At 38.6% G+C, this 25,523-nt stretch overlaps 1 protein-coding gene across 1 annotated transcript in view; it reads right to left on the reverse strand.

The window, feature by feature from the left end:
• pum3 (pumilio RNA-binding family member 3) overlaps nucleotides 1-23,771 on the reverse strand; it is a 26,075-nt gene extending 2,304 nt beyond the window's left edge. The window contains exons 1-13 of the mRNA XM_048595287.1: nucleotides 23,693-23,771; nucleotides 22,824-22,917; nucleotides 22,662-22,728; nucleotides 20,284-20,458; nucleotides 17,798-17,901; nucleotides 16,579-16,657; nucleotides 14,722-14,820; nucleotides 13,796-13,849; nucleotides 12,360-12,440; nucleotides 10,592-10,734; nucleotides 6,273-6,495; nucleotides 4,357-4,444; nucleotides 470-560 (exon numbers count right to left, since the gene is read on the reverse strand). Of these exons, the coding sequence (XP_048451244.1) occupies nucleotides 470-560; nucleotides 4,357-4,444; nucleotides 6,273-6,495; nucleotides 10,592-10,734; nucleotides 12,360-12,440; nucleotides 13,796-13,849; nucleotides 14,722-14,820; nucleotides 16,579-16,657; nucleotides 17,798-17,901; nucleotides 20,284-20,458; nucleotides 22,662-22,728; nucleotides 22,824-22,917; nucleotides 23,693-23,734 (1,340 nt within the window). The 5' untranslated portion in view covers nucleotides 23,735-23,771. The remainder of the gene's footprint in view (nucleotides 1-469; nucleotides 561-4,356; nucleotides 4,445-6,272; nucleotides 6,496-10,591; nucleotides 10,735-12,359; nucleotides 12,441-13,795; nucleotides 13,850-14,721; nucleotides 14,821-16,578; nucleotides 16,658-17,797; nucleotides 17,902-20,283; nucleotides 20,459-22,661; nucleotides 22,729-22,823; nucleotides 22,918-23,692) is intronic.
• Between the last annotated feature and the right edge of the window lie 1,752 nt (nucleotides 23,772-25,523).

Genomic DNA, 25,523 nt, shown 5'->3' on the forward strand with positions numbered 1-25,523 from the left:
GGTGTGGGGTGGGTGGTGGTGGTGGTGGTGGTGGTGGTGGTTGGTGGAAAGATGTGGTCATCATGGTCAACATACCAATCAGATTATGTGCACTCGGTTGAATAGCAAGGCATATATGTTCTACAGATCTTCCTAGCAGTATCTCCACAACCTTCCTCACCTGTCAAAAGTCCCTTTGGACCTTCACATTGAAATCTGTTCTTATCCCTCTTGATCCACTTCTCTGTCTCCAACTGGAATGCTCACTATTTAACATATTGTAAAAAGCTCTCTAGAACATCTCTGCAATTTTAAAGTTGTTGGAACTTTTGATGATTACTGAGCACGTCATTGGAATCAAGCATTTTCTTATTCTACTATTAGAAGATCTGTCAGACACAATCTGGTCAATGAACATTCAGGTTATTGAATGGTGTACAGTTACAAAGAAATCATGTGACCATGAATTCGGATTTAATTTAATGCTTACCAACAAAGCACAATAGCTCCACGGTTTACCTGCACCCAGGACTTCAACTTTTCAATTCCAACATGTTCTATTAATGTTCTTGCAAAGCATTCTGTAAATTAAAAATTCAAAAATCATTACATAACTTTCTTCAGATGTTTGTGCTCTGGCCTTTAAGTGTTATCCTGGAGCAACTACATTTCATATATAGCAAACAATGCTTTCACATTATTACAACAACACAACTGTTCCTTAAACAGATTAATTTACTATGATAATATGGCAGAAACATAAATAGAGATAGTAGGTATAGAGCTGGATGAACACAGCAGGCCAAGCAGCATCGGAGGAGCAGGAAAGCTGACGTTTCGGGTCTAGACCCTTCTTCAGAACCTTTTTTGAAGAAGGGTCCGGACCCGAAACGTCAGCTTTCCTGCTCGGCCTGCTGTGTTCATCCAGCTCTACACCTTGTTATCTCAGAAACATAAATAGAATTGTTTAACCACTGTGATTCATTTAATTTATTGGCTATCACTGTAAAAGAATACCAGTGTAATCTAACTTCCCTTTCAGTTATCTCAGGTTGGAAAGTCTGCAAAGGTATTTCTTTCAAAATAGGGTGAACATCATTTTGAATAATAGGAATTTCAATACTACTGATTTCAGTGTCAAATGGTTGTCAGATTTATGCAAAAAATACATGCTTAGTAAATAGTATAACATAATGCAAGTTCAAGAGGAAAAATTCTGTCCATTTCCAAATCAAATAATAGTATTCGCATTAACATTTTGAACAAAAGCAATTGACCACTGGTTTTGCACTGAAGACAGATGAGGAGAAAGCATTCTTCTGAGATTTGTCATTCTGTGGAATTTTCTTCCCAGAGATAAGTAAATTCATCATAGACCAGGGAATAAAAGTATATAGGACATAGATAGGAAAGTAGACTTGTGGCCATAACATGTTAAATGGGGCAACAGTGTCAAGGAGCTGAATGATCTTCTGCTCCAAATTTCTATGCTCATAATGTAACACAACTGGACTTGAAGTAACCTTACACTTAAATGACACCGTGAAAAAAATTCACATGACTGAATTAATTTTGGTTGATCGCCATTCTTGCATGAATACTTGAGGGTGGAATGTAGCATTTAAAGCCACACTTGTCAGCTGAATCAGCTCTTAAGCAAGACTTCAGAAAATTATGAAGCACTTTGGAAACGGTCAATAAAGAATGGAGTACAAGTTGGAATGCTGTGTTTAACCAAGCAAGGGAACATCAAAGGATGTCACAACTGTCAGAAGTTTAAATCTTTCAACCCTTGGAGTAGTTAAGCCAGAGCTAGAAAGCTATTGAAGAAAATCTATAACCATGGATTACAACACAGTACAACCAGTCCTAAAGGCAAAGGGGGAACATCCAGGAGAAAGTCAAAAATGCCTAATGCCATAGTAGTTAAACCACTAAAAAAAAATTATTTCTTGTCAGGGGGTTAGCTGAGTATTGGAACTCATTTATAATGTATTAAATACAATAAAGCTTAAACTTAACCACCATAATTACATGGATTGGCAAGTGAAACTCATCTAATAAGATTCTGTGATGAACAATTTTGTGTTGGCATTATGGTCACAATTATGAAGTTAAAGTTCCCTTAGTACTGCTCTGCTGGTTTGGATTTTATGGTTAAAATTCTTCAAAAATCTCAAGTCCCTGTATAACTTACCAATGTGTGTTATAGATGCAACAACATTTTTTTGAGCAATATGACCTTCAACATTTCTTTGAAATTGAAAATATTTGTTGTGGTTATTTGTTTAGATAATTGGTGAAGCTGGCATCTTTTTTTTTCGCAGGTGTGCCTTTGTTATTTTAGGAGGAGGAAGTAGCCAATAGCACAGCAAAAACTGTTTAGACCAGTTCCTGTTCTGGATTTGGGAAGTGTTGGATCACTGCCGAGCTGTGTGGAAGTAGGATCTATAAATAGTAACAATTGGATTGTGGGGATTGAATGATGATCTTCGAGTTTTGGAAGATGGAGAATCTTATTGGGACTCTGTAGAACCTGTCTGGCTCCTGATAGCAACGTGGACTTGAGAGTAATCGGCTCTTGGTTCAAGACTACAAACTTTGTTAGTGCAATAACGCACAGCCCTATTTGATGGCCCCACTGGAGAGTGACATACCATGGTCACAGCTGCTGGATATGGTAATCATACCCATAAGGCAAGAACGCAATTGCTTGTTACTGGCACAAGTTCTTTAGCGTTTTTAAAACTCATCTGAGCTCAAGGCAACATTTGTTCTTATCACACAGTGGAATAGGTTCAGATGAAAGAAAATGAAGCCTATTAATATTCAATTTTCCACTTGCTAAGAATTTCAGCTCAGTGCTGAGGCAAGTCCCTGCAGAATGCGATATAAATATTGAAGAAAGGCAAAATGCTGCTTTTCCAGCTGTGACAGATTTGCCTTACAGGTTGTGCAAGTTTCATAGCATGATACATTTGTGCTGAAAGCTAATGATTAGCTTAGGATTGGACTCGATATAAAGTACATCCAAGGAGTACCACAAGTATGGCATTCTGAAATGAAAATTTGGAAGAACTGTTTTGCCTTCACCCTGTGCTTGTTTAGGCATACTTCAAGGACAGGATTTACATGCATTTGGAAAGGCAAGGACTGATCAGGGATGGTCAACATGACTTTGTGTGGGGGAAATTGCGTCTCACCAACTTGACTGAGTTTTTCTGAAGAGGGGACGAAGAAGATTGATGAAGGCAAAGTGGCAGACCTCCATATGGACTTCAGCAAAGCATGCATCAAGGTTCTGTATGGTAAACCAGTTAAGTAAGGTTAGATCACATGGAATCCAGCAGAGCTAGCCAATTGGATTCAAAATTGGCTTGAAGGCAGGAGACAGAGGGTGGTAGTACAGTGTTGCTTGTCAGACTGGATCCTGCGACCAGCGGTGTGCCAAACGTTTTGGTACTGCTTTTCACCATTTATATAAATGATTTGGATATGAATATAGGATGTATGTTTGCAGATGACACCAAAATAGGTAGAGTAGTGGACAGTGAAGAAGATAATCCCAGAGTATTATAGGACCTCGATCAGATGGGCCAATTGTCCAAGGACAGGTAGGCAGGGTGCTGAATAAGGTGTTTGGCACACTTGCCTTCATTGGTCAGAACATTGAGTGTAGGAGTTAGGACATCATGTTGTAGCTGTGCAAGACACAGGTGAGGTCACTCTTAAAATACTGCGTGCAATCCTGGTCAACCTTCTATAGGAAGAACCTTGTTAAAACCCGAGAGGGTGCAGAAAAGATTTACAAGTATGTTACAGGGACTGGAAAGTTTGAGCTATAGAGAGAGGCTGAATAGGCTGGGCGTTTTTCCCTTGGAGCTTGAGGCTGAGGGGTAACCTTATAGAGTTTATAAAATCATGAGGAGCATAAATAGGGTGAATAGCCCAGGTCCTTTTCCTAGGGTGGAGTCCAAAACTAGAGGGCATAGGTGTAAGGTGATGGAGAAAGATTTAAAAAGGACCTGAGGGTTAACTTTTACACTCAAAGGGTGTTGTGTGTATGAAACAAGCTGCCAGAGGAAGTGGTGGAGGCTGGTACAATTACAATAATTAAAAGGCATCTGGATGGGTAAACGAATAGCAAGGGTTTAGAGGGATATGGGCCAAATGCTGCCAAATGGGACTGGATCAGATTACAATGTATGGTCGGCACGGATGAGTTGGATGAGTCTGTTTCCGTGCTGTATGACTCTAAGTGCACAAGGCCGACATGGATACTCCAGGATGTCTCACCATCCAAAACATGTTTAAACTTAATTGCACAATCCTGAGCTACATGCTCAACCCCCACCCCACCCTAAAAACAAGTCTTACCTGGCCTTCCAAGTTCCTCCATCTTTCCATCTTGTTCTATTAACCACTTAAGAACCAGGTGACCTGCAGGGTGCTCTACCATATGGAGCTAAAATGAGGAAGAGAAAGAATCATAGAACCATAGAGCCCAAAAGGCGGCCTTTGGCCCATCAAAGTCTGCACCGACTAAATCTACACCAGTGCCACTTGCTACCACTTGACCCACAGCCTTGAATGTTATGACACTTCATGTGCCCATTAAAGTACTTTTTAAAGGTTGTGAGGTTTCCTGTATCAACTACTCTCACAGGCAGTGCATTCTAGATTCCCAACACCCCCGTGTGAAAAATATTTTCCTCATATCTCCTCCATACCTCCTGTTTTTAAAATTAAAATTTATGCCCTTTATCTAAGGGTAAAAACTGCTTTCTATTCATCCTGTCCGTGATAATCTTATGCACATCAGTCAGGTCCTGTCTCAGCCTCCTCTGCTCTAAATAAAACAACACAAACCCAACTTTTTCAGTCCCGGGGAAGGGTCACTCAACCCAAAACATTAACTCTGATTTCTCTCCACAGATTCTGCCAGACCTGCTGAGCTTTTCCAGCAATTTTTATTTTTTAACACAAACCCATCCAGCCTCTCTTCATGGCTCAAATGCTTCATCCCAGCCAAAATCCTCCTCTGCACCCCCTCTAGTGCAATCACTTCTTTCCAAATGTGAGGTGACAAGAACTACTCTCAATACTCCAGCTGTGGCCTAACCAAAGTTCCATGCAACTTCAACATAAGCCTCTGCTCTTATAATCTATGCCATGCCTGATAAAGGCACATGCCCATATATCTTCTTAACCACCCTAACAACCTTTGGACAAACACCTCAAGATGCCTCTATTCCCAAGTGTCCTAATGTCCTGCCACTCATTGAGTACACACTTGACTTGTTACTTCTTCCAAAGTGAAACATCTCTCATTTTTCAGGGTTAAGTGCCATCTGCCACTAATCTGTTTGTATTCTCCTATAAACTAGGATTTTCTTCCTTAGTATCAACCACCCAACCAATCTTTGTGTCATCCGCAAATGTATCCCTCCACATTTTCTTTTATATCATTTATATACATCACAAACAACAGAGACACAGCACTGATCCTTGTGGTACACCACTGGACACTGGCCTCTAGTCACACAAACCGCCTTCTATTATCAGGCCAATTTGGACCCAACTTGCCAAGTCACCCTTGTGCCCAGTTCCCAAGCTCTAGAATTGCCTCCCTACACTTCTTCTACCACACCTTTCTCCTTTAATCACACCCCTGTATCATCTCACTGATACCTTGCTTGATGAAGTCACACTTTATCTTACAATGCCTTGGGAAGTGTCTTTAGTTTTTATTACGTTACATGCACAGTATTCATTTTCTTTAATAAAGTTAATTCTACAAAAGCCATTATCCTCTTTTAGTACATTTTCTCTGGTTATTTTTGGTTTCACAGAAATATATTCATTACATTCTGACTAGTCTGACTGACACTTGCATACAGCACTTCATTGACCTGACCCTTTCAAAATAATTCATAAAATCTAATAAGAAATTTTGAGTGTCATTCTGGGAAACATTTTGAAAATTGGTCGAAACGAATAGGTAGTAAGTTCATTGGGGGAGGGGCAGGAAAACAGCTCTTTTGATCAAATTTTAGCATTTTGTCAATTAAGTCTATTAGTAACTACACACACACTAAATACCAACTTTGTCTTGAAAACGTAGTGCAGCATTTCACATTCGGAATTTGACAATTCAAAATTCATTTGGTCTTTTTTAAACTTAAGTGTTATTTTTCTATGAAACCACACAACTCAGTGATTCAAGATGCAGAGTGCTTGATGCAACTCAGACAAGGGGGGAGCAAAATAAAAGATGAATATTTATACATTACCTCACCATTATCGCCTCCAGGTACAAAGTCTTCTGCAGCCACTTCAACGATAGCATTTATGGCAGGCTGCAAATCACCAATAGCACGGCCCAGAATATCTGCCACAATGACACTTTTTGCCTTATTCATCACCATTTCCCGAGCATTCTCCTGTAAGTATTTCAGCAAACTTGGCGAGATGGCTGTCAGCAACTCACGTTGACGAATATCTGAATCCTTCTTGCTGGAATAATAGATAAACACTTAAATCTCTTGACTCTTTCAGGACTTCATTTTTGGCAGCAATGCATTTTCAGAACATTTCAATAAATTCTAAAGCATTTACGTTTGTTTTAATTCTAGTATTCAATTTTCAATCCCCAAATTTATAAAAAGCACTGTATCACTATATAATTCTATTCTACCTCCTTTCTCACCTGAAAGTTGAATATCATATTTACCAGAAAGCAATGGGCAAATAAAGAGTAGTGTTTTTGATCAATTCACATGTAACTGAACAGAAACTGTCATTCTAGACTCAAAAACTATTTTTTAGTAACACCTGAAATGACAATAATGATAATTCAAATCAAAGAAAAAGTGCTAAAGTTATCAGGGACTACATTTAATGGTTGCAAAATTTGTAACCTTGGCAACATGTTTGCAGATTTTGATCAAAACAACCTTCACAACCATCTTAGCCTTCCTTAAAAGGCCCACACTTGGTGTATTCCAGAGTCGAGTCTCTTCTTTGTCAAACAACCATGAATTAGTAATTGCTGTCAATGACATGCCCACTCCTCTCAGTTCAATTCTTATCAATTACACAGATCATCCTGTTTAAGTGTTACTGGTATCACCATGAAATGCTGGAAAAGTAGTTAATTAAATGAGGACATCTGTCATTGGCAAAATCTTAAAGAGTGTCTTATTAAAGATGTAATAATAAAGCATTTAAAAATACTCAAGTTCGTTAACCAGAGTTAGCATGGCTTCATGAAGGGGAAAATCATGCCTAAAAAATTTATCAGAATTCTTTCAGGTAATAAGCAGGACAGATAAAGGGAAACCACCAGAGATTTAGATTTTTAAAAGGGGTTTTAGAGGGCTACTTAAAAAGCTCTGATGTTTGGGATGGGGTCAGGATGTTATAGGAGAATTGATAGAGAATTGGTTAACCAATAGAAGACTGAGAGTTAGGATAAATTGGGGCATTTTCAGGATGGCATCTGTAATTGGTGGACAGTCACAGGGTTGAGTGTTGGGTCACAATTATGTACAATATATATTAATGAGTTGGATAATTGAAATGTGTATACTATTGCCAAGTTTGAGGATGGCAAAAATAGGTGAGAGGGAAGGTGGGTGAGGGTGACACAGTTTATAGAAGGACATAAGTTAATGAGTGGGCAAAAACTTCATAGATAGATGCAATTTGATAATAAGAATAGAGGAGCTGAATATTAGTTAAATTAGGAAAACTGCAGTGCCAAGGGAATTCGGGATCATTATGTATGAATCACAAAAAATGGTGGCATACAGGTTCAGCAGGTAATAAGGAAGGCACATGGAATGTTGGCCTTCATTTCAAAGGTAATGGAGTCAAAAAATGCCTTGCCTACATTGAGAAATTGATAATATTTTGCGCCCTTATCTCAAGGGAGATACACTGACATTGGAGGCAGTCCAGAAGGTTTCTCTAGGCTCAGGACGAACATTTTTTATGAGGACAGAACAAATAGGTTAGCCCTGTGCTCAGTGCACTTTAGAAGAATGAAAGTCAACCTTACTGAAACATAAAAGATCCTTAGGGAGTTTGTCAGGTTCGATGCTGAGAGGTTGCTTCCAGTAGGACCAGAGGGTAGAATCTCAGAATAAGGCTTGCCCATTTAAGACAGAGATGAGGAGGAATACTTCTCTCAGAAGGTCGTGAATCTCTGGAATTCTTAACGGTAGAGGGCTGTGGAGGCTCGATCATTAAGTATATTCAAGGCTCAGAGAAACAGATTTTTAATAAGTGACTCAAGAGTTATGGGGAAAAGGCAGGAAAGTGGAGCTGAGGATCACCGGATTAAGTATGATCATACTTACTGATGGAGTAGACTCAATAAGCTAAATCCCACACCCATGCTCCATTTATGCTCATTTCATGCCCATATGTGCATTTTAAGGAAAAGGAATCATATAACATTCATAATTGCATACTTTGTGCTCTTATCACCATTAGTACCTATACCTTGACCCCATCTAGATAGCCAACTACTCAGACTAGGAGTCTCCTTCCTAGTTGTGCCAAAAAATAATGAGACCCCTTATTTAATGAAAACGGGAGAATCCATCTCCTAAGGTTGTCTGATAATATACGGCTGTAGCAAATACGATCACTGAAAACACAATCTTGTCGAGAGCGAGAGAACATAGAACATTAGAGTGCAGTACAGGCCCTTCGGCCCTCGATGTTGCACCGACCTGTGAACCCAATCTGAAGCCCATCTAACCTACACTATTCCATTATCATCCATATGTTTATCCAATGACCATTTAAATGCCCTTAAAGTTGGCGAGTCTACTACTGTTGCAGGCAGGGCATTCCACGCCCTTACTACTCTTTGAGTAAAGAACCTACCTCTGACATCTGTCCTATATCTATCACCCCTCAATTTAAAGCTATGTCCCCTCGTGTTAGCCATCACCATCCAAGGAAAAAGGCTCTCGCTGTCCACCCTATCTAATCCTCTGATCATCTTGTATGCCTCTATTAAGTCACCTCTTAACCTTCTTCTCTCTAACGAAAACAGCCTCAAGTCCCTCAGCCTTTCCTCATAAGACGTTCCCTCCATACCAGGCAACATCCTGGTAAATCTCCTCTGCACCCGAAGAGGGCAACAACTTTACGTAGATAACTGCAGCTATCACACAGAATCTCTACGGTGCGGAAGCAGGCCATTCAGTCCACACCACCCTTTTGAACAGCATCCCACCCAGACCCCATTCCTGTAACCCTGCATTTCCCACGACCAACCCACTTAGCCTGCACATTCCTGAACACTATGGGTAATTTTGCATGGCCAAACCACCTAACCTGCACATCTTTGGACTGTAGGAGGAAACCGGAGCACCCGGAGGAAAACCATGCAGACATAGGGAGAATGTGCAAACTCCACACAGACAGTCGCCCGAGGGTGGAATCGAACCGGGTCCCTGGCGCCATGAGGCAGTAGTACTAACCACTAAACATTATGCTGCCCTTATCCATCCAATTTGTTGAAAAGAACCTAATTCTTCCTTTAAATTCAACAAATTTTCTTGTTCCACCAGCCATTACAGCAACCTTTTGATCAAGTATCATAAGATAAAGACTTGTTTTTCAGACCCTAGCAAAACTTGAGTCAATGGGAACCCATGGGCACATTGTCTGCTCGTTGGGAGTCACACTCAGCCCAAAAGAAGATGGTTATGACCTCAGGTACAGGACATCACTGCTGAAGCTCCTCAGGGTCGTATCCTAGACCGAATCATCTTCAAATGTTCCAATGACCTTCCCTCCATCAGAAGAGGGAATGCTCACTGATGACTGCACAATATCAGCATAATTCATAACTCCTCAGACAATGATACAGTCAGTGTCCAACTGCAGCACAACCATCAACCAGAAAAAGCCCAAACATTGCTCCTTGACATTCAATGGCATTCCCATCACTGAATCCCCTGCTACCAACAGCCTGGAGTGACCAGCAACTAAGCTAGACCAGCAATATAAATACCGTGGCTGCAACAGAATGTCAGAGGCAGGAAATTCTGCAAGTAACTCAAACCTTGCCCACCCATCTACAAGGCTCCAGCCAGTCGTGTGATTGATTACGGTTTGCTGGTCTGGATGAGTGCAGATCCAATAACACATAAGAAATCCAATTCCATCCAGGACAGAATAGTCATTTGGCATCCTAACACCTTTAGCATTCACTCCCTCCACCAGCACAGTACATGTACCCTCTAGAAAATGCCCTCCAGCACCTTGAAGCTATAGTGTCATTTTTAACTGGCTCATGAGTCAAAATCCTGGCGGTCTCTTCCTAACCACACCAAAACCCTATGGACTACAGCAGTTCCAAAAGGCAGTTCACCACCAACTTCTCAATGACAGTCAAGGGTGGGTAATAGACAATCTCATGCAGTGAATGAGTAAAACAATGCTTCATATTTTGCCACATTCGTTTAGCAATCTATATGAAATTCAGAATGTTCCCACTAAAATCAGCATAGCGTCCTAAAATTTATGCTCAAAGAGCCAAATCCCTGAACACAACGCCAGTCATGTAAAAAATGTAAACAACACTCACCTGTGAGCATTCCCATCACCTTGTTGTAGAAGTTTAATAATCTCCGGCACGGTATGTGCTGGATCCCTCGGACTTAGTAAATGCACCAAAACCTTCTTGCCGTATTTATTGTCAATCAAGTTCGGCAAGGCTTCGATGATCTCCTGCAAAGAGAAAATTGCTACATATTAAATGGAATAATTCTTCTGTTAATCCTGTTTCCAGTTGTACAGACAAATTTTAAATTAGCCAGAAAGCAGTTAGTTATTTATTTTCTTAACTAATTCAATTCTCCATCTCATTCCAAATTCTATTTCATTTCACACTTTCCTTCCTTAGAGTTGTTCAGTTATAGAGATATACAGCACGGTTCGGTCCAACTCGTCCATGCCGACCAGGTATCCTAAGTTAATCCGGTCCCATTTAGCCCATATCCCTCTAAACCATTCCTACTCATGTACCCATCCAGGTGCATTTCAAATGCTGTCATTGTACCAGCCTTCACTACCTCCTCTGGCAGCTCATTCCATACATGCACCACATTCTGCGTGAAAAAGTTGCACCTTTGGTCCCTTTTAAATCTTTCCCCTCTCACCTTAAACCTCTAGTTTCAAACTTCCCTACCCTGGGGAAAAGACCTTGGCTATTCACCCTATTTATGACCGTCATGATTTTTATAAACTTCTATAAAGTCACCCCTCAGCCTCTGATGCTCCAGGAAAAATAGCCCCAGCTTTGCTCTGTATTTCTTGACGGTGGCAGCTTTTGCTGGGATTTAATTCAACTAGTGGCAGGAAAAAATAGAGCTTTGAATTCAGATGTACTTCATGAGTGGAATGATATCGTATGACAACAGCTCAGTGACACTGACAATTTGGGCAATTAGTTTCCAAAAGAAGTGGTTACATGCTAATTTAGCGGTCTTTAGCAATACACAGGCTGAGACCGGAGGATGAAAATGGATCAAAGATATAAACATGATCCAACAACAATACATTAAATTTTACATGCTTGAAAATGACAGGGTTAAACTCTGTCATCGTACTGCCACTCACTAAATGGTGCTAACTTGAACAAGGTGCTCAAAGATCATTATTGTTATATACTCCAGTACAAATTACTGCCATTGGGAGTAAATTGTGGAGGAGGGAGAGGAGAGGAAAGAGACCCAGTGCACAAAGGATGTTAAAGATTTGCCTTGTTCATAAAGTAACTAAACCATCAAGAAAAGATTACTGAGTTCTCAACACACACTTTTAAAAAAACCTTAATCATCTGACTACTTGATTTTCAATTCAACGTTACCTTCAGCTGCATAAATTTTATTTACATAGCAGGCGTGACATTAAAAGAAACTGTTGTGCCCGTTGTTGCTGAGCAGCAAAGGACACAAACTCACTTTAGTTAAAACCTTCAAATACACCCTTTTGCATACAACCATGAAAAAATAATTTGTATTTTGTCTACAAGCTTCATCGAGAATCAAATTGTTTACTAGTCAAAACTATGACCCTCTTTGGATTAGCAGCGTTAAAGGTTTTCAGCAAATCAGAGAATCTTGCTCCTGAGAATGACAATATTCAGAAATGCTCATCATAATTCCTGCATTCACATATCTAGTAAGGAATGATTTTGGTCGGGAGGACCATCACATTAACCAAAATATTAAAACAACATCTAGTTATGTTAATATAAATGATGTCACCCATTGAAAAAATTACTCTAAACGAGCCCTTGAGCTCGTCTTTCCTTCTTTGCCAAGTAGGGTAGAAAGAATTCAAAGACTCACTGATAGAATGATCTGTTTCACAAGTTTTGTGTCATCTATACAGTCAAAAGCTGCCATGAGAACCAAATGGGAAAATTCACCCTGCAAAATAATTTATATGACATGCACAGGTTACTGTTTCAGAATTCAACACTGCAGACGTCTTACACACCAAAATCATTATACAAATGTTGCTCTGCAGGGACATTAAGATTTAAATGAAGAATATAAGAAACTACTAAAAATGCAAACTCCTATCAAACAAACACTTAGCTAATGTAGTACTAAAATTCCATTCTTAAATTAACTTTGATTAGAGAATCGATACAATTATTTCTTCACTGTTAGGCCATAAATCCAATTCCAAAACTGAAGAGTCTAAAAGTTGCATAATAGAAATACGAGGATGCATAGATTGTGCTGAACTGCTTTTCCCAATCAGTGAAGGAACGGATATGCAATTGACTGTAAGATGCCAATTCTCAACAAAGATGCTATCGGTGCCCCTCCTTATAGGTAGGGCTCGTCATCACAGGTTGCTCCCACACCCAATCCTGGTAAAATATTGTAAGTCCATACTAGAAGGTAGAAGATTCAAAGTTAGGAAAAAAAAATTTCAGTCCACTACTTAGAGAAGATGGTGGTATAGAGGTAATATTACTGGACTAGTGATTCCGAAACTGATTCAATGCTCTAAGGCAGACTTAAATCAATTAAGTTCATGTAATACAATCAGGAATTAAAAATCTCAGTAATAATGACCATTAAACTATCAACTGCCTAAAAAAATCAATTATGCACTAATTTCCTTTATAAAAGGAAATCTGCCAATTGTATCTGTGTCTGATCTGTTTGACTCCAAACTCATATCAATGTAGCTAACTCTGTGTTCTCAAATGGCCTAACACGGCCGTCAGTTCAAAGGCTATTAGGGACTGGCAACAAATTCAAGTATTATCAGCAATGCTCACATCCCACAAAACGATAAATAAAATAAACCTCAAAATAAATCTTGTCACTCCATTACACGAGTCATTTGCTAGGAAGCATGGCATTCTGCACCATTTAAATAGCATGGATAACAATTAAAGGAGCTATTGTTCCCATTGTGGTTGAGTCGCAAAGGACACAAACTCACGTTAGTCAAAACCTTCAAATATGCCCTTGCATATATAAGCAGGAAAAAAATACTTTGTCTACAAGCTTCATTGAGATTCAAACTGTTTACAGCTCGATTAGAAGCATCAGAAAGGTTTCCAGCAAGTCTGAAGTAGGGTACTTTCGAGCAATCAATAGGAGGTACAAAGTATTAATGAACTGAGCTCAGGGAGCTCCACTTTTTCATTGGTTATTTACTTCACTAACTACCGTACTACCTCAATGTAAAAACAAAAATCTGGTCACATTTCCAAAGGACTACTAGCATACAAAAAAACAAGCTGCTGATCCCATCTTACAGTGGCAATTTTCTCTATGTAGGTCTTCATTGTTTTCACAATAATTTTTCTGTCCTAGGAAGAAATATAACAACTTTTAGTAAAGAATTGTAACTGAACTCTATGTAGAAGCACGTAATTAACGAATACAGAAATCCATTTATAAACTATGTTAAAACAAAACAAAAATTGGATTAAGTGATCAGTTTGTAATTTGCTTCTTTCACGGCATTAAACAAGATAGTTTAGTTGCAAACTAGTTTGTGCCCAACATCCCACCTCCAACCTTCATTTGAAAACACCATTAGCTGCCAGTTATGCTCTATTGACTCCAGATGTTCAATCCCGTGCCTAAGCCTTCAGTATATTGACAGACTATTCATCCATCACAGTTTTTATCTGACATTCAACTGTCTTTATGCATCTCTACAGGCATGGCTGGACAGTGATGAAGAGTGAGAAATGTGAACATCTATGCCGTCCTTGATTCAAAGGATAGTGAGGTTACTTGTTGTGGCCTACAGTCGTATTTCACTTTCACGCTGCCTGCTGTCAGCAATTTCCACTGAAACTGTGAACCAAAGTGGAAATCTGACTGGCCTGAATTAGATAGCAAATAGCTCAACCTCAGAACTCTCAGATTGACTTACATGTACAAACCATGAAACAGTATTCTACATCATCCTATTTACAAGAAAATTTAAAATCAGGTTAGAAACATGCACTCTTGAATATGAAAAAGAAACTAATTGAAGAAATGAAGCAAAAGTTATCCAAATGTTTTCCGATCAGACAGATTCAGATGTTGGAACATTTTCTTGAACACTTGCATGTTTGTCAATCATGTGATCTATTATTTATCCAAGGGTGCATCCATTTACTTGCCTGGAAAAATACACTGCATAATAAACATCAAACCAAAAAAAAGTCCTGTTTCTTTGGCTTACTTTGGAGGTTCCATGCCATAAGCATTGCATAGCCACTCTGCTTCCATCATGTGTATGAGCCATATAAATGACTGCTTCTCTCACAGCTTCAACCATTTCCTGAATTCAGAAATTTCAGACAGTTACTTCATTATAGGTACGACCATCATTAATCCCTCAGCCGAGCTATCATTAAGTGAAGCAAATAACAAATGCATATTTTGAAAGCTGAAGTTTAACCATGGGGCAAATCTACACTAAAATTTATTCAAGATTCATTTGATGCATCAAGCAACCAAATCCCAAAATTCAGTATTATTTTCTCTCCTGTTGATTTTATTGAAGTGTATTGCAATGAACACTCTGATCAGAAGCAAAAAAAAAAGATCTGAAATAAAAACAAAAATATTCAGCAGGTCTGGAAGTGTCTGTAGTATGGAGAGAAATAATGGTTCTCGAAGAAAGGCCATCGACGCAAAACATTTCACTATACAGATGGTTCCAAGCCTGCAGAATATTTTCATCATTTTCTGTTTTTATTTTAGATTTCTATTATTTGCAGTATTTTGCTAATATTAGTACTAATAATTTAAATGTACTTTAAAATGTTTCTTCAAAATATCAGCCTCTGCTTGCACCAACAGCTAGCCAGAAAACAGAAAATAACAACCAAATTAACATGAAAGAATAAGCCATCCTTGAACAACTGGAAAACGATTATCACTTCAAGCTTTAGATGACAACTGTGAACTATAAAAACAGCAGTAAATCTCACTGGGCTAGTCATCTAGAGGGGTTATGGCGTCATAGGTTCAAATCCCACCAGAGTGGCTGGTGGAATCTAAACTCGATTAATAAATCCAGGGCATAAAGTTGGTCTTGGTACTGATGATCATGAAACTATCATTGATTCCTCTAAAAGTCCAGCCAGTTCTCTAATGCTCAAATGGAAATGTGCCATCCTTTCTCCCATTTAGCCTCCATGTAACTGTAGACCCACAGCAATGTGGTCGACTATTAATTTCCCTTCTGAAATAGTGAGCTACTCAGTTCAAGTGCAATTAGGGATTAACAACAATCGTTGGCCCCATCAACAATGCTCATGTAATACAAAACAATCAAGGTTTGATATTATTTGAATAAATTAATGAAACTACACCAAGCTATCCATATTTTGGAATGGTTGCAGTGGCTTGCTTCCACCATGATTAAATAAATAAAACCTCGTTTTTTGACCCATGAACACACTGTACAAGACATTTTGCACTGATCTACATGTAGTTTGCAACATCCTACGTACAGCACTATTTTGCTTTTAAAAAAAAAGGTTTATGCACTTACAGAAACAGAAATCACTGGAAAAACTCAGCAGGTCCGGCAGCATCCGTGGAGAGAAAGCTGAGTTAATGTGTCGGATCCAGTGATCCTTCTTTATAACTGGAGTTTTGAACAAGGGTCACTGCACCTGAAACATTAACTCTGCTTTCTCTCCACAGATGCTGCCATACCTCGAGTGTGAATACTCATTCAGCTGAAGTTTCTTATTGCCTCTGTTAAAAAAATGCAATGATGAAAACAGTCACTGCAGTTGATTAAAGAGAAAAATAGAGATGGCTTTCATTAGTAAAATACCAGCTCAACTGCATTCTCAAATAAGCTAGTTATTATAGATGGACCAACTTCAATCTGAAATTAGGTTTTGGTGCTAAAAAGGATTAAACTAAGCATTCACAAAAAAAAAGTATACATATATTTGATGATAGACACAAAGATTTATATCCACAAGCCGGAACTTCGAATAGTTAACAAATCCTTGTAAACAAATTAAAACAATTATGAACAATAATAGCAAAGATTTTGGATACAGAAATCATTTACCGTTCTCATTTTATCAGGGCAGTACGTGAAGAAGTCCAAGAATACTTTGTGTACCAACGTGTGCTTTATTACTGCTTCTCTAGAGATACCCAAAGAGATAAAGTGGATTAAACTACATCTGTATGATTGACTTTAATTGCAAATTGCACACACAGCGTTACACAAGCAGCTAACTACCTGTACATTTAAAGTGGCTCCCAATTGATTGAGCAAATTTATATAAGTTAGATCTCCTTAGACCCTTTCACAAGATGCCTCCCTGTGAGTATGCCCCTAACCATAAGAGATAGTCCAACGAAATAGGGTCCATTGACTTCAGAAGTGGAAACCTAGATGATATAGCAATGGGAAGCAAAGCACATACGCCATCTTATCGAGGTCAACTGATAACAGAGCATCAGTTTACACTATTTTACCATATAATTATAAAGAAAAATATTTAGTAGCATTGAAGGACAGTTGTATACAGAAACTTTCAACCCAGGAGTTTGAATTCAGTGCACTGCATTCTCAACAGATCTTGTTTCTGAGAATTAAGACTGTTCAATTCTCTAAGTATTTTACCCGATTTGAATGATAAAACTAAATGAAACATTGGTTATGCACATTTAATCAAATTAAATAAGCACACCTCAAGTTCAGAGATAATAAAGTGTGCAATTCATGTAGGATAGAATGCAGATGGCAAAGTTCTACAGGAGTTGGAGTTAGGTAAATTAACAAAGAAACCAGCATATTTGAGGTGAGGGATAGAATAAAATTACAGACCACTTCAGCAAGCTGAAAATAAAACGGGTATGAAGTTGGTTGGCCAAAAAATTTACTTTACTCAAAACATGAAACAGCTCTGGAACAGAATTCTTTAATCATTCAGGAAGATACTAGACAGAATTCTACAAAATGATACGATCAGAGTGTAAAGAACGGAGCAGTAACTTATCAGAGAAAATAATTAATATCCCTTATTTAGAAGGCACTGGGGGGGCTTCCTTGACGTGAATATCCTTAATGGGTTAATGGTTCTTCCTCACTCCTCCTCATACCTGACTAGTGCTGAGTAAAGGACTTGGTACAGATTGTAATCATGTGTATCAGAAGATCAAATCATATACTTGAAATAGAGATATATTTTGTTTGGAAGTAAGCTGGAATGAGGTCACTTGTTTCATTCTAATCTAAAAGACTCAATATATTGTTAAATCACCAATAGCCTTCTTACTTCTGTGCCATAGGAGTGAGGATTTCTTTCATTTCTCCCATTATGCCCTCTCGTTTATCCGGATTGGATTCAAGAACTTTGTCCAATGTTGGACAAAATACAGACTAGTAAATAAAAGAAACACAAATGTTACAATCCATTCCAAATGCTGACAAAAGAAAAATTTTTAGAAGCTTGTTCTGCAATTATATTATACTGACATGCTACACATTAACAACATTGCAGCTCTTTTTTGTAGAGAATCACTGGTGTCTGGTTCAATATGGGAGATACTCAATAACGAGGTAAACTCAATGTGCTGGAAACTATCAAGACAAAGCCAAGTCTCAGAAGTCTATATCACGCTGCTGTTATGCACCAAGTCATCTCTTGCACAGAATAAATACTTTTCATCTAAACTTACATTGCTTTTACTAGATTTTGTTGTACAATAACAGTTATAATCTATTAAATACAAAACTAAAACTGCAAAATTACAGTGTAGTCTTGCAGGTTTATCGGGTTTCATATTGATGATTAAGTTTTTTAAAAATTCTTTAACAGAGTGCGGATGTCACTGTGAGGCCATTTCTTTTGGGGCGGGGGGGGCGGAGTTTAATAATATTTTCAAACGTACAGCACTGCGGTTAATAGCCCAGATTATCCAGTTTACAACTGCCCAGACCCTGGAAGATGCATGTTTGGATCAGGTAGAAGTCCCAAAGCTCTCAGGCTGCATGAATTGCCCTGCAATTTGAAACTTTCGATGGGCACTTGCCAAGCTTACCCCTACAGACGCTGGGGAGGGTGCAGATGAGATCAGAAATGACTTTTAGGCAAACAATTAACTGGCTGCATCTCACCTCTCATGCATCAGTCTTCTGAGGGTGATCTAATAAATTATTTTTACAATTATGAAATGTTTTGATAGCATGGAAGCAGAATATTTGTTTTTGTGAGGCAAAACATAACTCAAGACCAATACACTGGTCAGGAATCCTTCATCCTTCAACAGGACCAACAACATTTTGGATAAAGGGTATTTTTGGTTTTTGGGTCCACTGTAGTCTGTTCAGGCCCTTTGGAAAAAAAACTTTGCTTAACCCAAATGTGAAGTGTTTTTCTCCCCCCAAAGGGACAGAATGGATCTGTAGACACGCTGAGTTCAACACTTTAGAAGATAAACTTCACTTTTAGGTCCATTCAGGTCGAGCAACGTTTCTGTTCCAAAGGGCCAGAATGCAGCATGTTGACAGGTCTGCTTTGGAAAAGACTTTCACAGTCTTCGGTCTTTTCAGGCATGTGGATAATGGATATCTGAACTGTAGCAGCAAAAAAATTGAACAGGAAACTAAGAAATGTTTCGAGCTAAATAGTGGGAGATTGTGGAATTTGCAACCACAGGGTGCAATTAAAGTAAATATTAGACGTACATATGTGGAAATTAGGCAAACATAGAAGGGGAGAAAAAGAGAAGGAAACAATGGTAGATTTAAAGGAGAATACATGAGAGGTGGCTTAAGTGATGTATAAACAGAGACACAGACCAGTTAGACTGAATGGCCAGTTCTGTGCCATACATCCTTTGTAATCCTAAATCACCAGAGATTAACTTCTGATTTTGAAATGAATAAACTATTTAATTGGTGCAAGGATACAGCCTTGTTAACTAAGGCTGTTAGAAATGATGGCTTTCATTCTCTGATGGGCACTGTCTTGCAACTGCCCCTTTCTAAGCATGGCAATTAAAAATGGAACTGGTCAGATTTCATTCAGTTTAGATTGACTGCCCCAACTACAAAATTGAGAGGAGTGAGTCAGAAGGAAATATTCAACTATAATATTTCAAACTAAACTGAATTGGAGGAAGGGAAAAATAATCTGGTTCAAAACTAAATTACAGTGAGACGGTTTGCGTATAAAAGTAGAAAAAGAGAGAACCATACAATCACTACAGTGTGGATTCAGGCCATTCGACCCATTGAGTCCACACCAACTCTCTGAAGAGCTTCCCATCCAGGCCCAACCCCTCTGCCACCCTATCTGTGTAACCCCGCATTTCTCATGACTAATCCACATAGCCTGCACATCCCAGGAAACAAAGGGGCAATTTCCCATGGCCAATCTACCTAACCAGCACATCTTTGGACTGTGGGAGGAAACTGGAGCACCCGGAGGTAACCCACACAGACACAGGGAGAATGTGCAAACTCCACACAAACACACGCCAGAGGGTGGAATTGAACCTGGGTCCCTGGTGCTGAGGGAGCAGTGCTAACCACTGAGCCACTGTACAGCAGGTAATTGGAAACACTTCAAAGGTTGGTAAAATAGTTTATGTGACTTTTGAGTTTATACAAGCGTCAGGCCTTTCATCGGCAATGTATCACATTTATATTAGCATTTATTTCAGTTACAAATAGACAGTATGGAAATCAACATGGTTAAAATTGTCAAAGACACAACGTAGATTTTTTTTCTGTATTCAAGTATATGTTAAAAATTACCTTGCAAATCATGAACGTGTTTCCATAAAGTTCTTCTGTTAGCATTTTCCTCTGTTCTAATACTGCTTTGTCATTGTATGCATATTCCACAATTGCTGATGCCTCAGAATGTCGTAACATTTTTTTCACTTCACCTTTAAAACTTTTAATTATTTCTGCTACTTGCTGCTTGTTTCTAGCAAAAATAAATCCTACATTAAATCTACTAACATTAATAATTTGCACAGCAGCAAAATATTTTCTTTAATAACTTCACACTTAGAATGATTTTGCTACTGCTCAAAATCAAAGCTAACATTGTAAAAATTAATATTTGGCAGATACCCATAATGGAAAATTAACAGCTCATCTAAATGCACTCAAGAATTTGTTAGATATTCATCAACAATAAATTCCACCCACTCTATGTGTGGCTTCACTGACATCTGCACATAATCACTGCAGCGAGAGAGCTGGGATCCAGTGCTGTATACTTTCCCTCTTTAGCTTCCACAAACTAAAGAAATCGTTTTAAGAAGCAGAAAGATTACCCCAGTATCAATAAAGCAAATGAAAAAGCTATGACAAGACCAGAATTACAGTCTTCTTCCTAGAATGAACCCCTCCCTCTTGGTTTAAAACCGTTAGGACCATTATGTTGGATGCATATGCAATCAAACATAGTGAAACACTGTTTATGATTTGAGGTATTGGAGTCTGGCTCCATTCGGCTACTATGGTTTTCAGAACTTCTTCCAGCCATGGTTCCTTCATGTACATCTCCCTTTACAAATTAGTCACCTCACTTGCTGTTTCTACCTTCCTTCCTTCCTCTCCCCCCTCCAAGCCTCATCTATCATTTCTGCAGGAATTTCATCATGTCCTCCTGCTTCTTCTGGCCTCATTTATTTCACACTCCAGAAGATCATGTCCTAAAATCATCCTGGGAAATGGTTCTTCCCACTTATCCTTTTTCTGTTGGCTTGCTATCTGTGTCATACAGGTCTTGATGTACTCTTTCCATTTATTCTTTTAGTCAATTTCTATAAGCAGCGTATAATCTCTGATACCAATTCGCCTTTCAGCTCGTTTGCCTACCCTTTCTTTAGTCAATTTCTGTCCTTTCTCATTAAGACTGCCCTGCCTTCCTTCTTGAAGTTCTACCAATTCTCTACAATGCTTTCCCAAAAAAAAACTTTTGCTCAGTCAGTCTTTTTCCTATACATTTGTTGCCTGTTTTCTCTATAATTTAGAAGGTTAAGGGGTGATATGGTTTAGGTCTTCTTGATAATAACAGTAAAAGACAGGGTCGATAAATATAAATTATTTCCACTGGTTGGGGATTCTAGAGATGTCAGGAAGCACTTTTACACAAAAAGGTGCTAGTTGTTCGGAACTCTCTTCCTCAAACTGCAGTCAATACTCAATCAGTTGTTAGTTTAAAATCTAAGACAGGTAATTTTTAGCTAAGCAAAGGTATTAAAGGATATGGGTTGAAAAGAGGCATATGGAGTTAGATCACAGATCAGCCATGATCTCACTGAATGGTGGAACAGGCTCAAACAGCTGAACAGCCTCATCTATGTTTATCTTCATTAGTGTTTTTCTTTACCTACTTTCATTATTTTTGCAGAGATCCCTGAATTTCTACCTCATTTCCCTTTAAATATACCAATGGTGTCTTTAGCATTTTGTAATATGACACTGTCTAATATATTTAATTAATCTTGACAACTTCTTTCTGACTGTTTTTAACTGCTGTGTGGGGGAGAGAGAGAGAGACACAGACACATACATTTGCTGGACAACCCTACAGTAGGAGGACAGATCGCTAATGCATATTGAGAAGTTCCAAGAGTTTAAAGTGGCAATATTATAAAGCTAAAGAACATGAGTTAATTGAAGATTAGAAGGATGTGGAGCTAAAGGGCCAAAGACTGAATGCTAAACAATTTGAAATTTGGAAGGTCTTATGAGTCACTGAAGAGAAACAATTAGGACTGTGAGGTGTGAAGAAAGAAAGACAAGGCTTGCCCTTAGATAATTGCTATGTCACGCCCTCCACTCATGAATGTCCCATGTTCACGTTATACGATCTTTGAAACTCCAAGCGCAAAAAGAAAACAACAGGTATGGACATTACATCCTTTTATTCCACAGTTCAGCACATACAAAGCAAGCTAGGCAATCTAGTAACCCTAACCCTACCCACAAATTAGAGATAGTTTAGGATTTTAGCCCTGACAAAATTTAAGCTAGAAGTATAAACCTGTCACGAAAAACAATTTAGCAGTCGATTTAGTGTGCTATAAATCCAACAAATCACATAAATACTGTCAAATGCTAACTTGTGCATTACTGTCTTCAGGGTCACAATTATATCTAAACATCCTACTTACCCATACATCAAAATTTTTTTCACAATATGTCTGCCATATTTGGATTTGCTTAAATTAACCAAATGCTCTGTAAATAAAACAAAAATCAATGTCAAGCAAGAGGAAGCATTTAAACAATATCCATTCTCAATGTAATGAACAGCATACAAAGAATTTAGGTACCTTTCAATTCCTCAAAGACCTCTTGTCTTTGTTTTTCATCTCCAAACTGAATATAACACTGGATAACTCGAGCAGAATCATGTGCAAAAGCAATCTGGCAAAATGATAAGATACAATTCACAATAAATCCAAAATCTGTAGCTTCTTTAACCACAAAGAATTACAAATTTGGTGAGATAAATTCAGGCAACACAATCCCCAGCAACACTTTCAACAGCACTTTTGTGTCAAGTTAATAATCCAATTATTAAAGACATCTTAGAAATCATGCAAGTGCAAGTGGGTTTCCTGTGATCCTACTCACAGCAAGTCAAATGACACATTGTTTGTAAACAGAAGAATAGCAGGTTGGAGCTGTGTTTAATTTGCTCAAAAGGTTGCAAGGCAGCCTGAAATCATAATTTAAATGCAATTTGATGACAAGTTTGACAGATGGAAAACTTCCAATTCCAAGGTAGAATAATGAAAAGCAGCATGAAGTAATTTCCCATCTGTATTTTTAAATTTCAGCATATGCTAGTGTTAAAGCTAAAATGTGATAGACATGCTCAGAACCTGCATAATGCCCCAGGCACTGCTTACTTATCTTAAAAGGGGCAAAATGTTATATCATGTCAAATATGGTGTACTATTCTGTTAATGAAGGAAAGTGAGCTTCTCTTTTAATCCTAAATGAATGAAAGGGACAATGTGATTTATAAATTATAGATCGGAATACTCAAAACACCAACTTAAAAAAATGCAAACATTTTAATATTACGTGTGACATCAAAATTGGAAATTAAGTCACATATTACATCCATGAAGTTGACTTAACCAAAGCAGAAACATAGCGAAAGGTTGAAAGCAGAATTTGGAAATAGCCATACATTTTTAATGTTTCCATGGACTAACTGCTGCAATTCTTTCATCAATTCTGCCCTCTTCTCTTTACTGCACTCTTTCCTACATTTTGAAAAATACAAAAAAATTTACTTTTAGGTGATGTAAATGCTTAAAACATCGATTTAAAAAGAAACATTACTTTCCCATTATACTTTAAAAACATACTTTTTCTTAAAAAAAAAGTACAATGCATTTGTCTTTGAAAGTGAATTGGCAAGGAATTTGAACATTTGACACACACAAATAGCTAACAGCAAGAAAGGGGCATGGTCAAAAACTCAGTACATGCATCGCCGTTATTGCTGGCTTTATGATGTTATCACTAAACAATGTTCTAATTGCAGATGGATGTGGAATTGGCATCCACGAACGGGCTAATCCAAAAACTGAATAAACAATCCAACTTAAATGATTGATCTGAAGCAGCCTCCCGAGGGAACGAAAAAGATGCCTTCAAAAGCAGCAAAATAATAATTGTTTTGAGTATTAAGAAAAAAAAACGTAGTTCAAAGCTTTCTATTTGGCACTCATCACAGCACTGCTAGAATATCAAACTTCAAAGGGAACACAATTTGTACCACACAAAACGAGGATGCTGGTTGTTTATACCTGTGGAATGATAGCTACTCCAATCTGATCACAGCATGTTGCATGCTGAATAAACTCTTGAATGTACCCCAGCTGTCACTTCCTGTCCAGAAGAGTACACAACAGATTACTCTGGAATTGAAGGTGTCTCAAAAATTCATGCAACAGGCATTTGACCCTGCTACTGTGCTGTAGCAACACGAGCAGTTTTCTTCACTACAAGATGCTGCCACAAAGCCAAAAGGTCATTCTGCCTGCTTCAAATATAGGAAATGTGTATATCTTCAGTGCTGGTGTAATGCCAGGTATGTTAGCCATACTTCCTAAATGAATGGCGGATTGTAATATGCCCTTCAGCTGTTCATAATAGGCAGAATACTGGCCATAGAGCCCGTACATTCTTATAAAATTCAGATCGTAGTATCAGAAATTAGATATGGAGAAGATTTGCTAAACAATCCCAATTGTGCAAATAATTACATTTTCAACCAATTCAAGAGGCTCACAGTGTCACTTAGCTATGTGTGTTCTAAGTCACATATATTCACTTGCATGACCCTGTTCTTTGCAAACACAAAGAATATGGAAATGAACTGCACCTTTTTCAACTGGAGATAAACTTGATGAACAACACTGCCTGGTGCATTCCATGTGGCAATGCTTGATGAATCAAAGTCAAGCTGCCCAGCTGAAGTGAAACAAAAGCTTGGCAGTTAATTGTTCCCATTACATTCTCCATGGCAAACCCTCTACCAATCATAGTCCACCTGCCAAGCAATCAGCATTCTTTTCTTTCCAAGTATGATGGTGTTCCCTTTGAAATTTCATGTTGTGATTCAGCCTTGATGGTCACAAGACAAAACGTTTCAACTGCATCTCTCTTTTTTCAGTACTATCAAACAATTCCCTGGTCCCCAACACCTCATCTTCACCATGGACATCCAGTCCCTCTACACCTGCATTCCCCATGCAGATGACCTTAAGGCCCTCCGCTTCTTCCTGTCCCGCAGGCCCGACCAGTCCCCCTCCACTGATACCCTCATCCGCTTAGCCGAACTCGTCCTCACACTCAACAACTTCTCTTTCAATTCCTCCCACTTCCTACAGACAAAGGGGGTAGCCATGGGCACCCGCATGGGCCCAAGCCACGCCTGCCTCTTTGTAGGTTACGTGGAACAATCCCTCTTCCGTACCTACACCGGCCCTAAACCCCACCTCTTCCTCCGT

Source organism: Rhincodon typus, chromosome 3 (genome assembly GCF_021869965.1).
Source record: "Rhincodon typus isolate 14 chromosome 3, sRhiTyp1.1, whole genome shotgun sequence".
Classification (NCBI taxonomy): Eukaryota; Metazoa; Chordata; class Chondrichthyes; order Orectolobiformes; family Rhincodontidae; genus Rhincodon; species Rhincodon typus.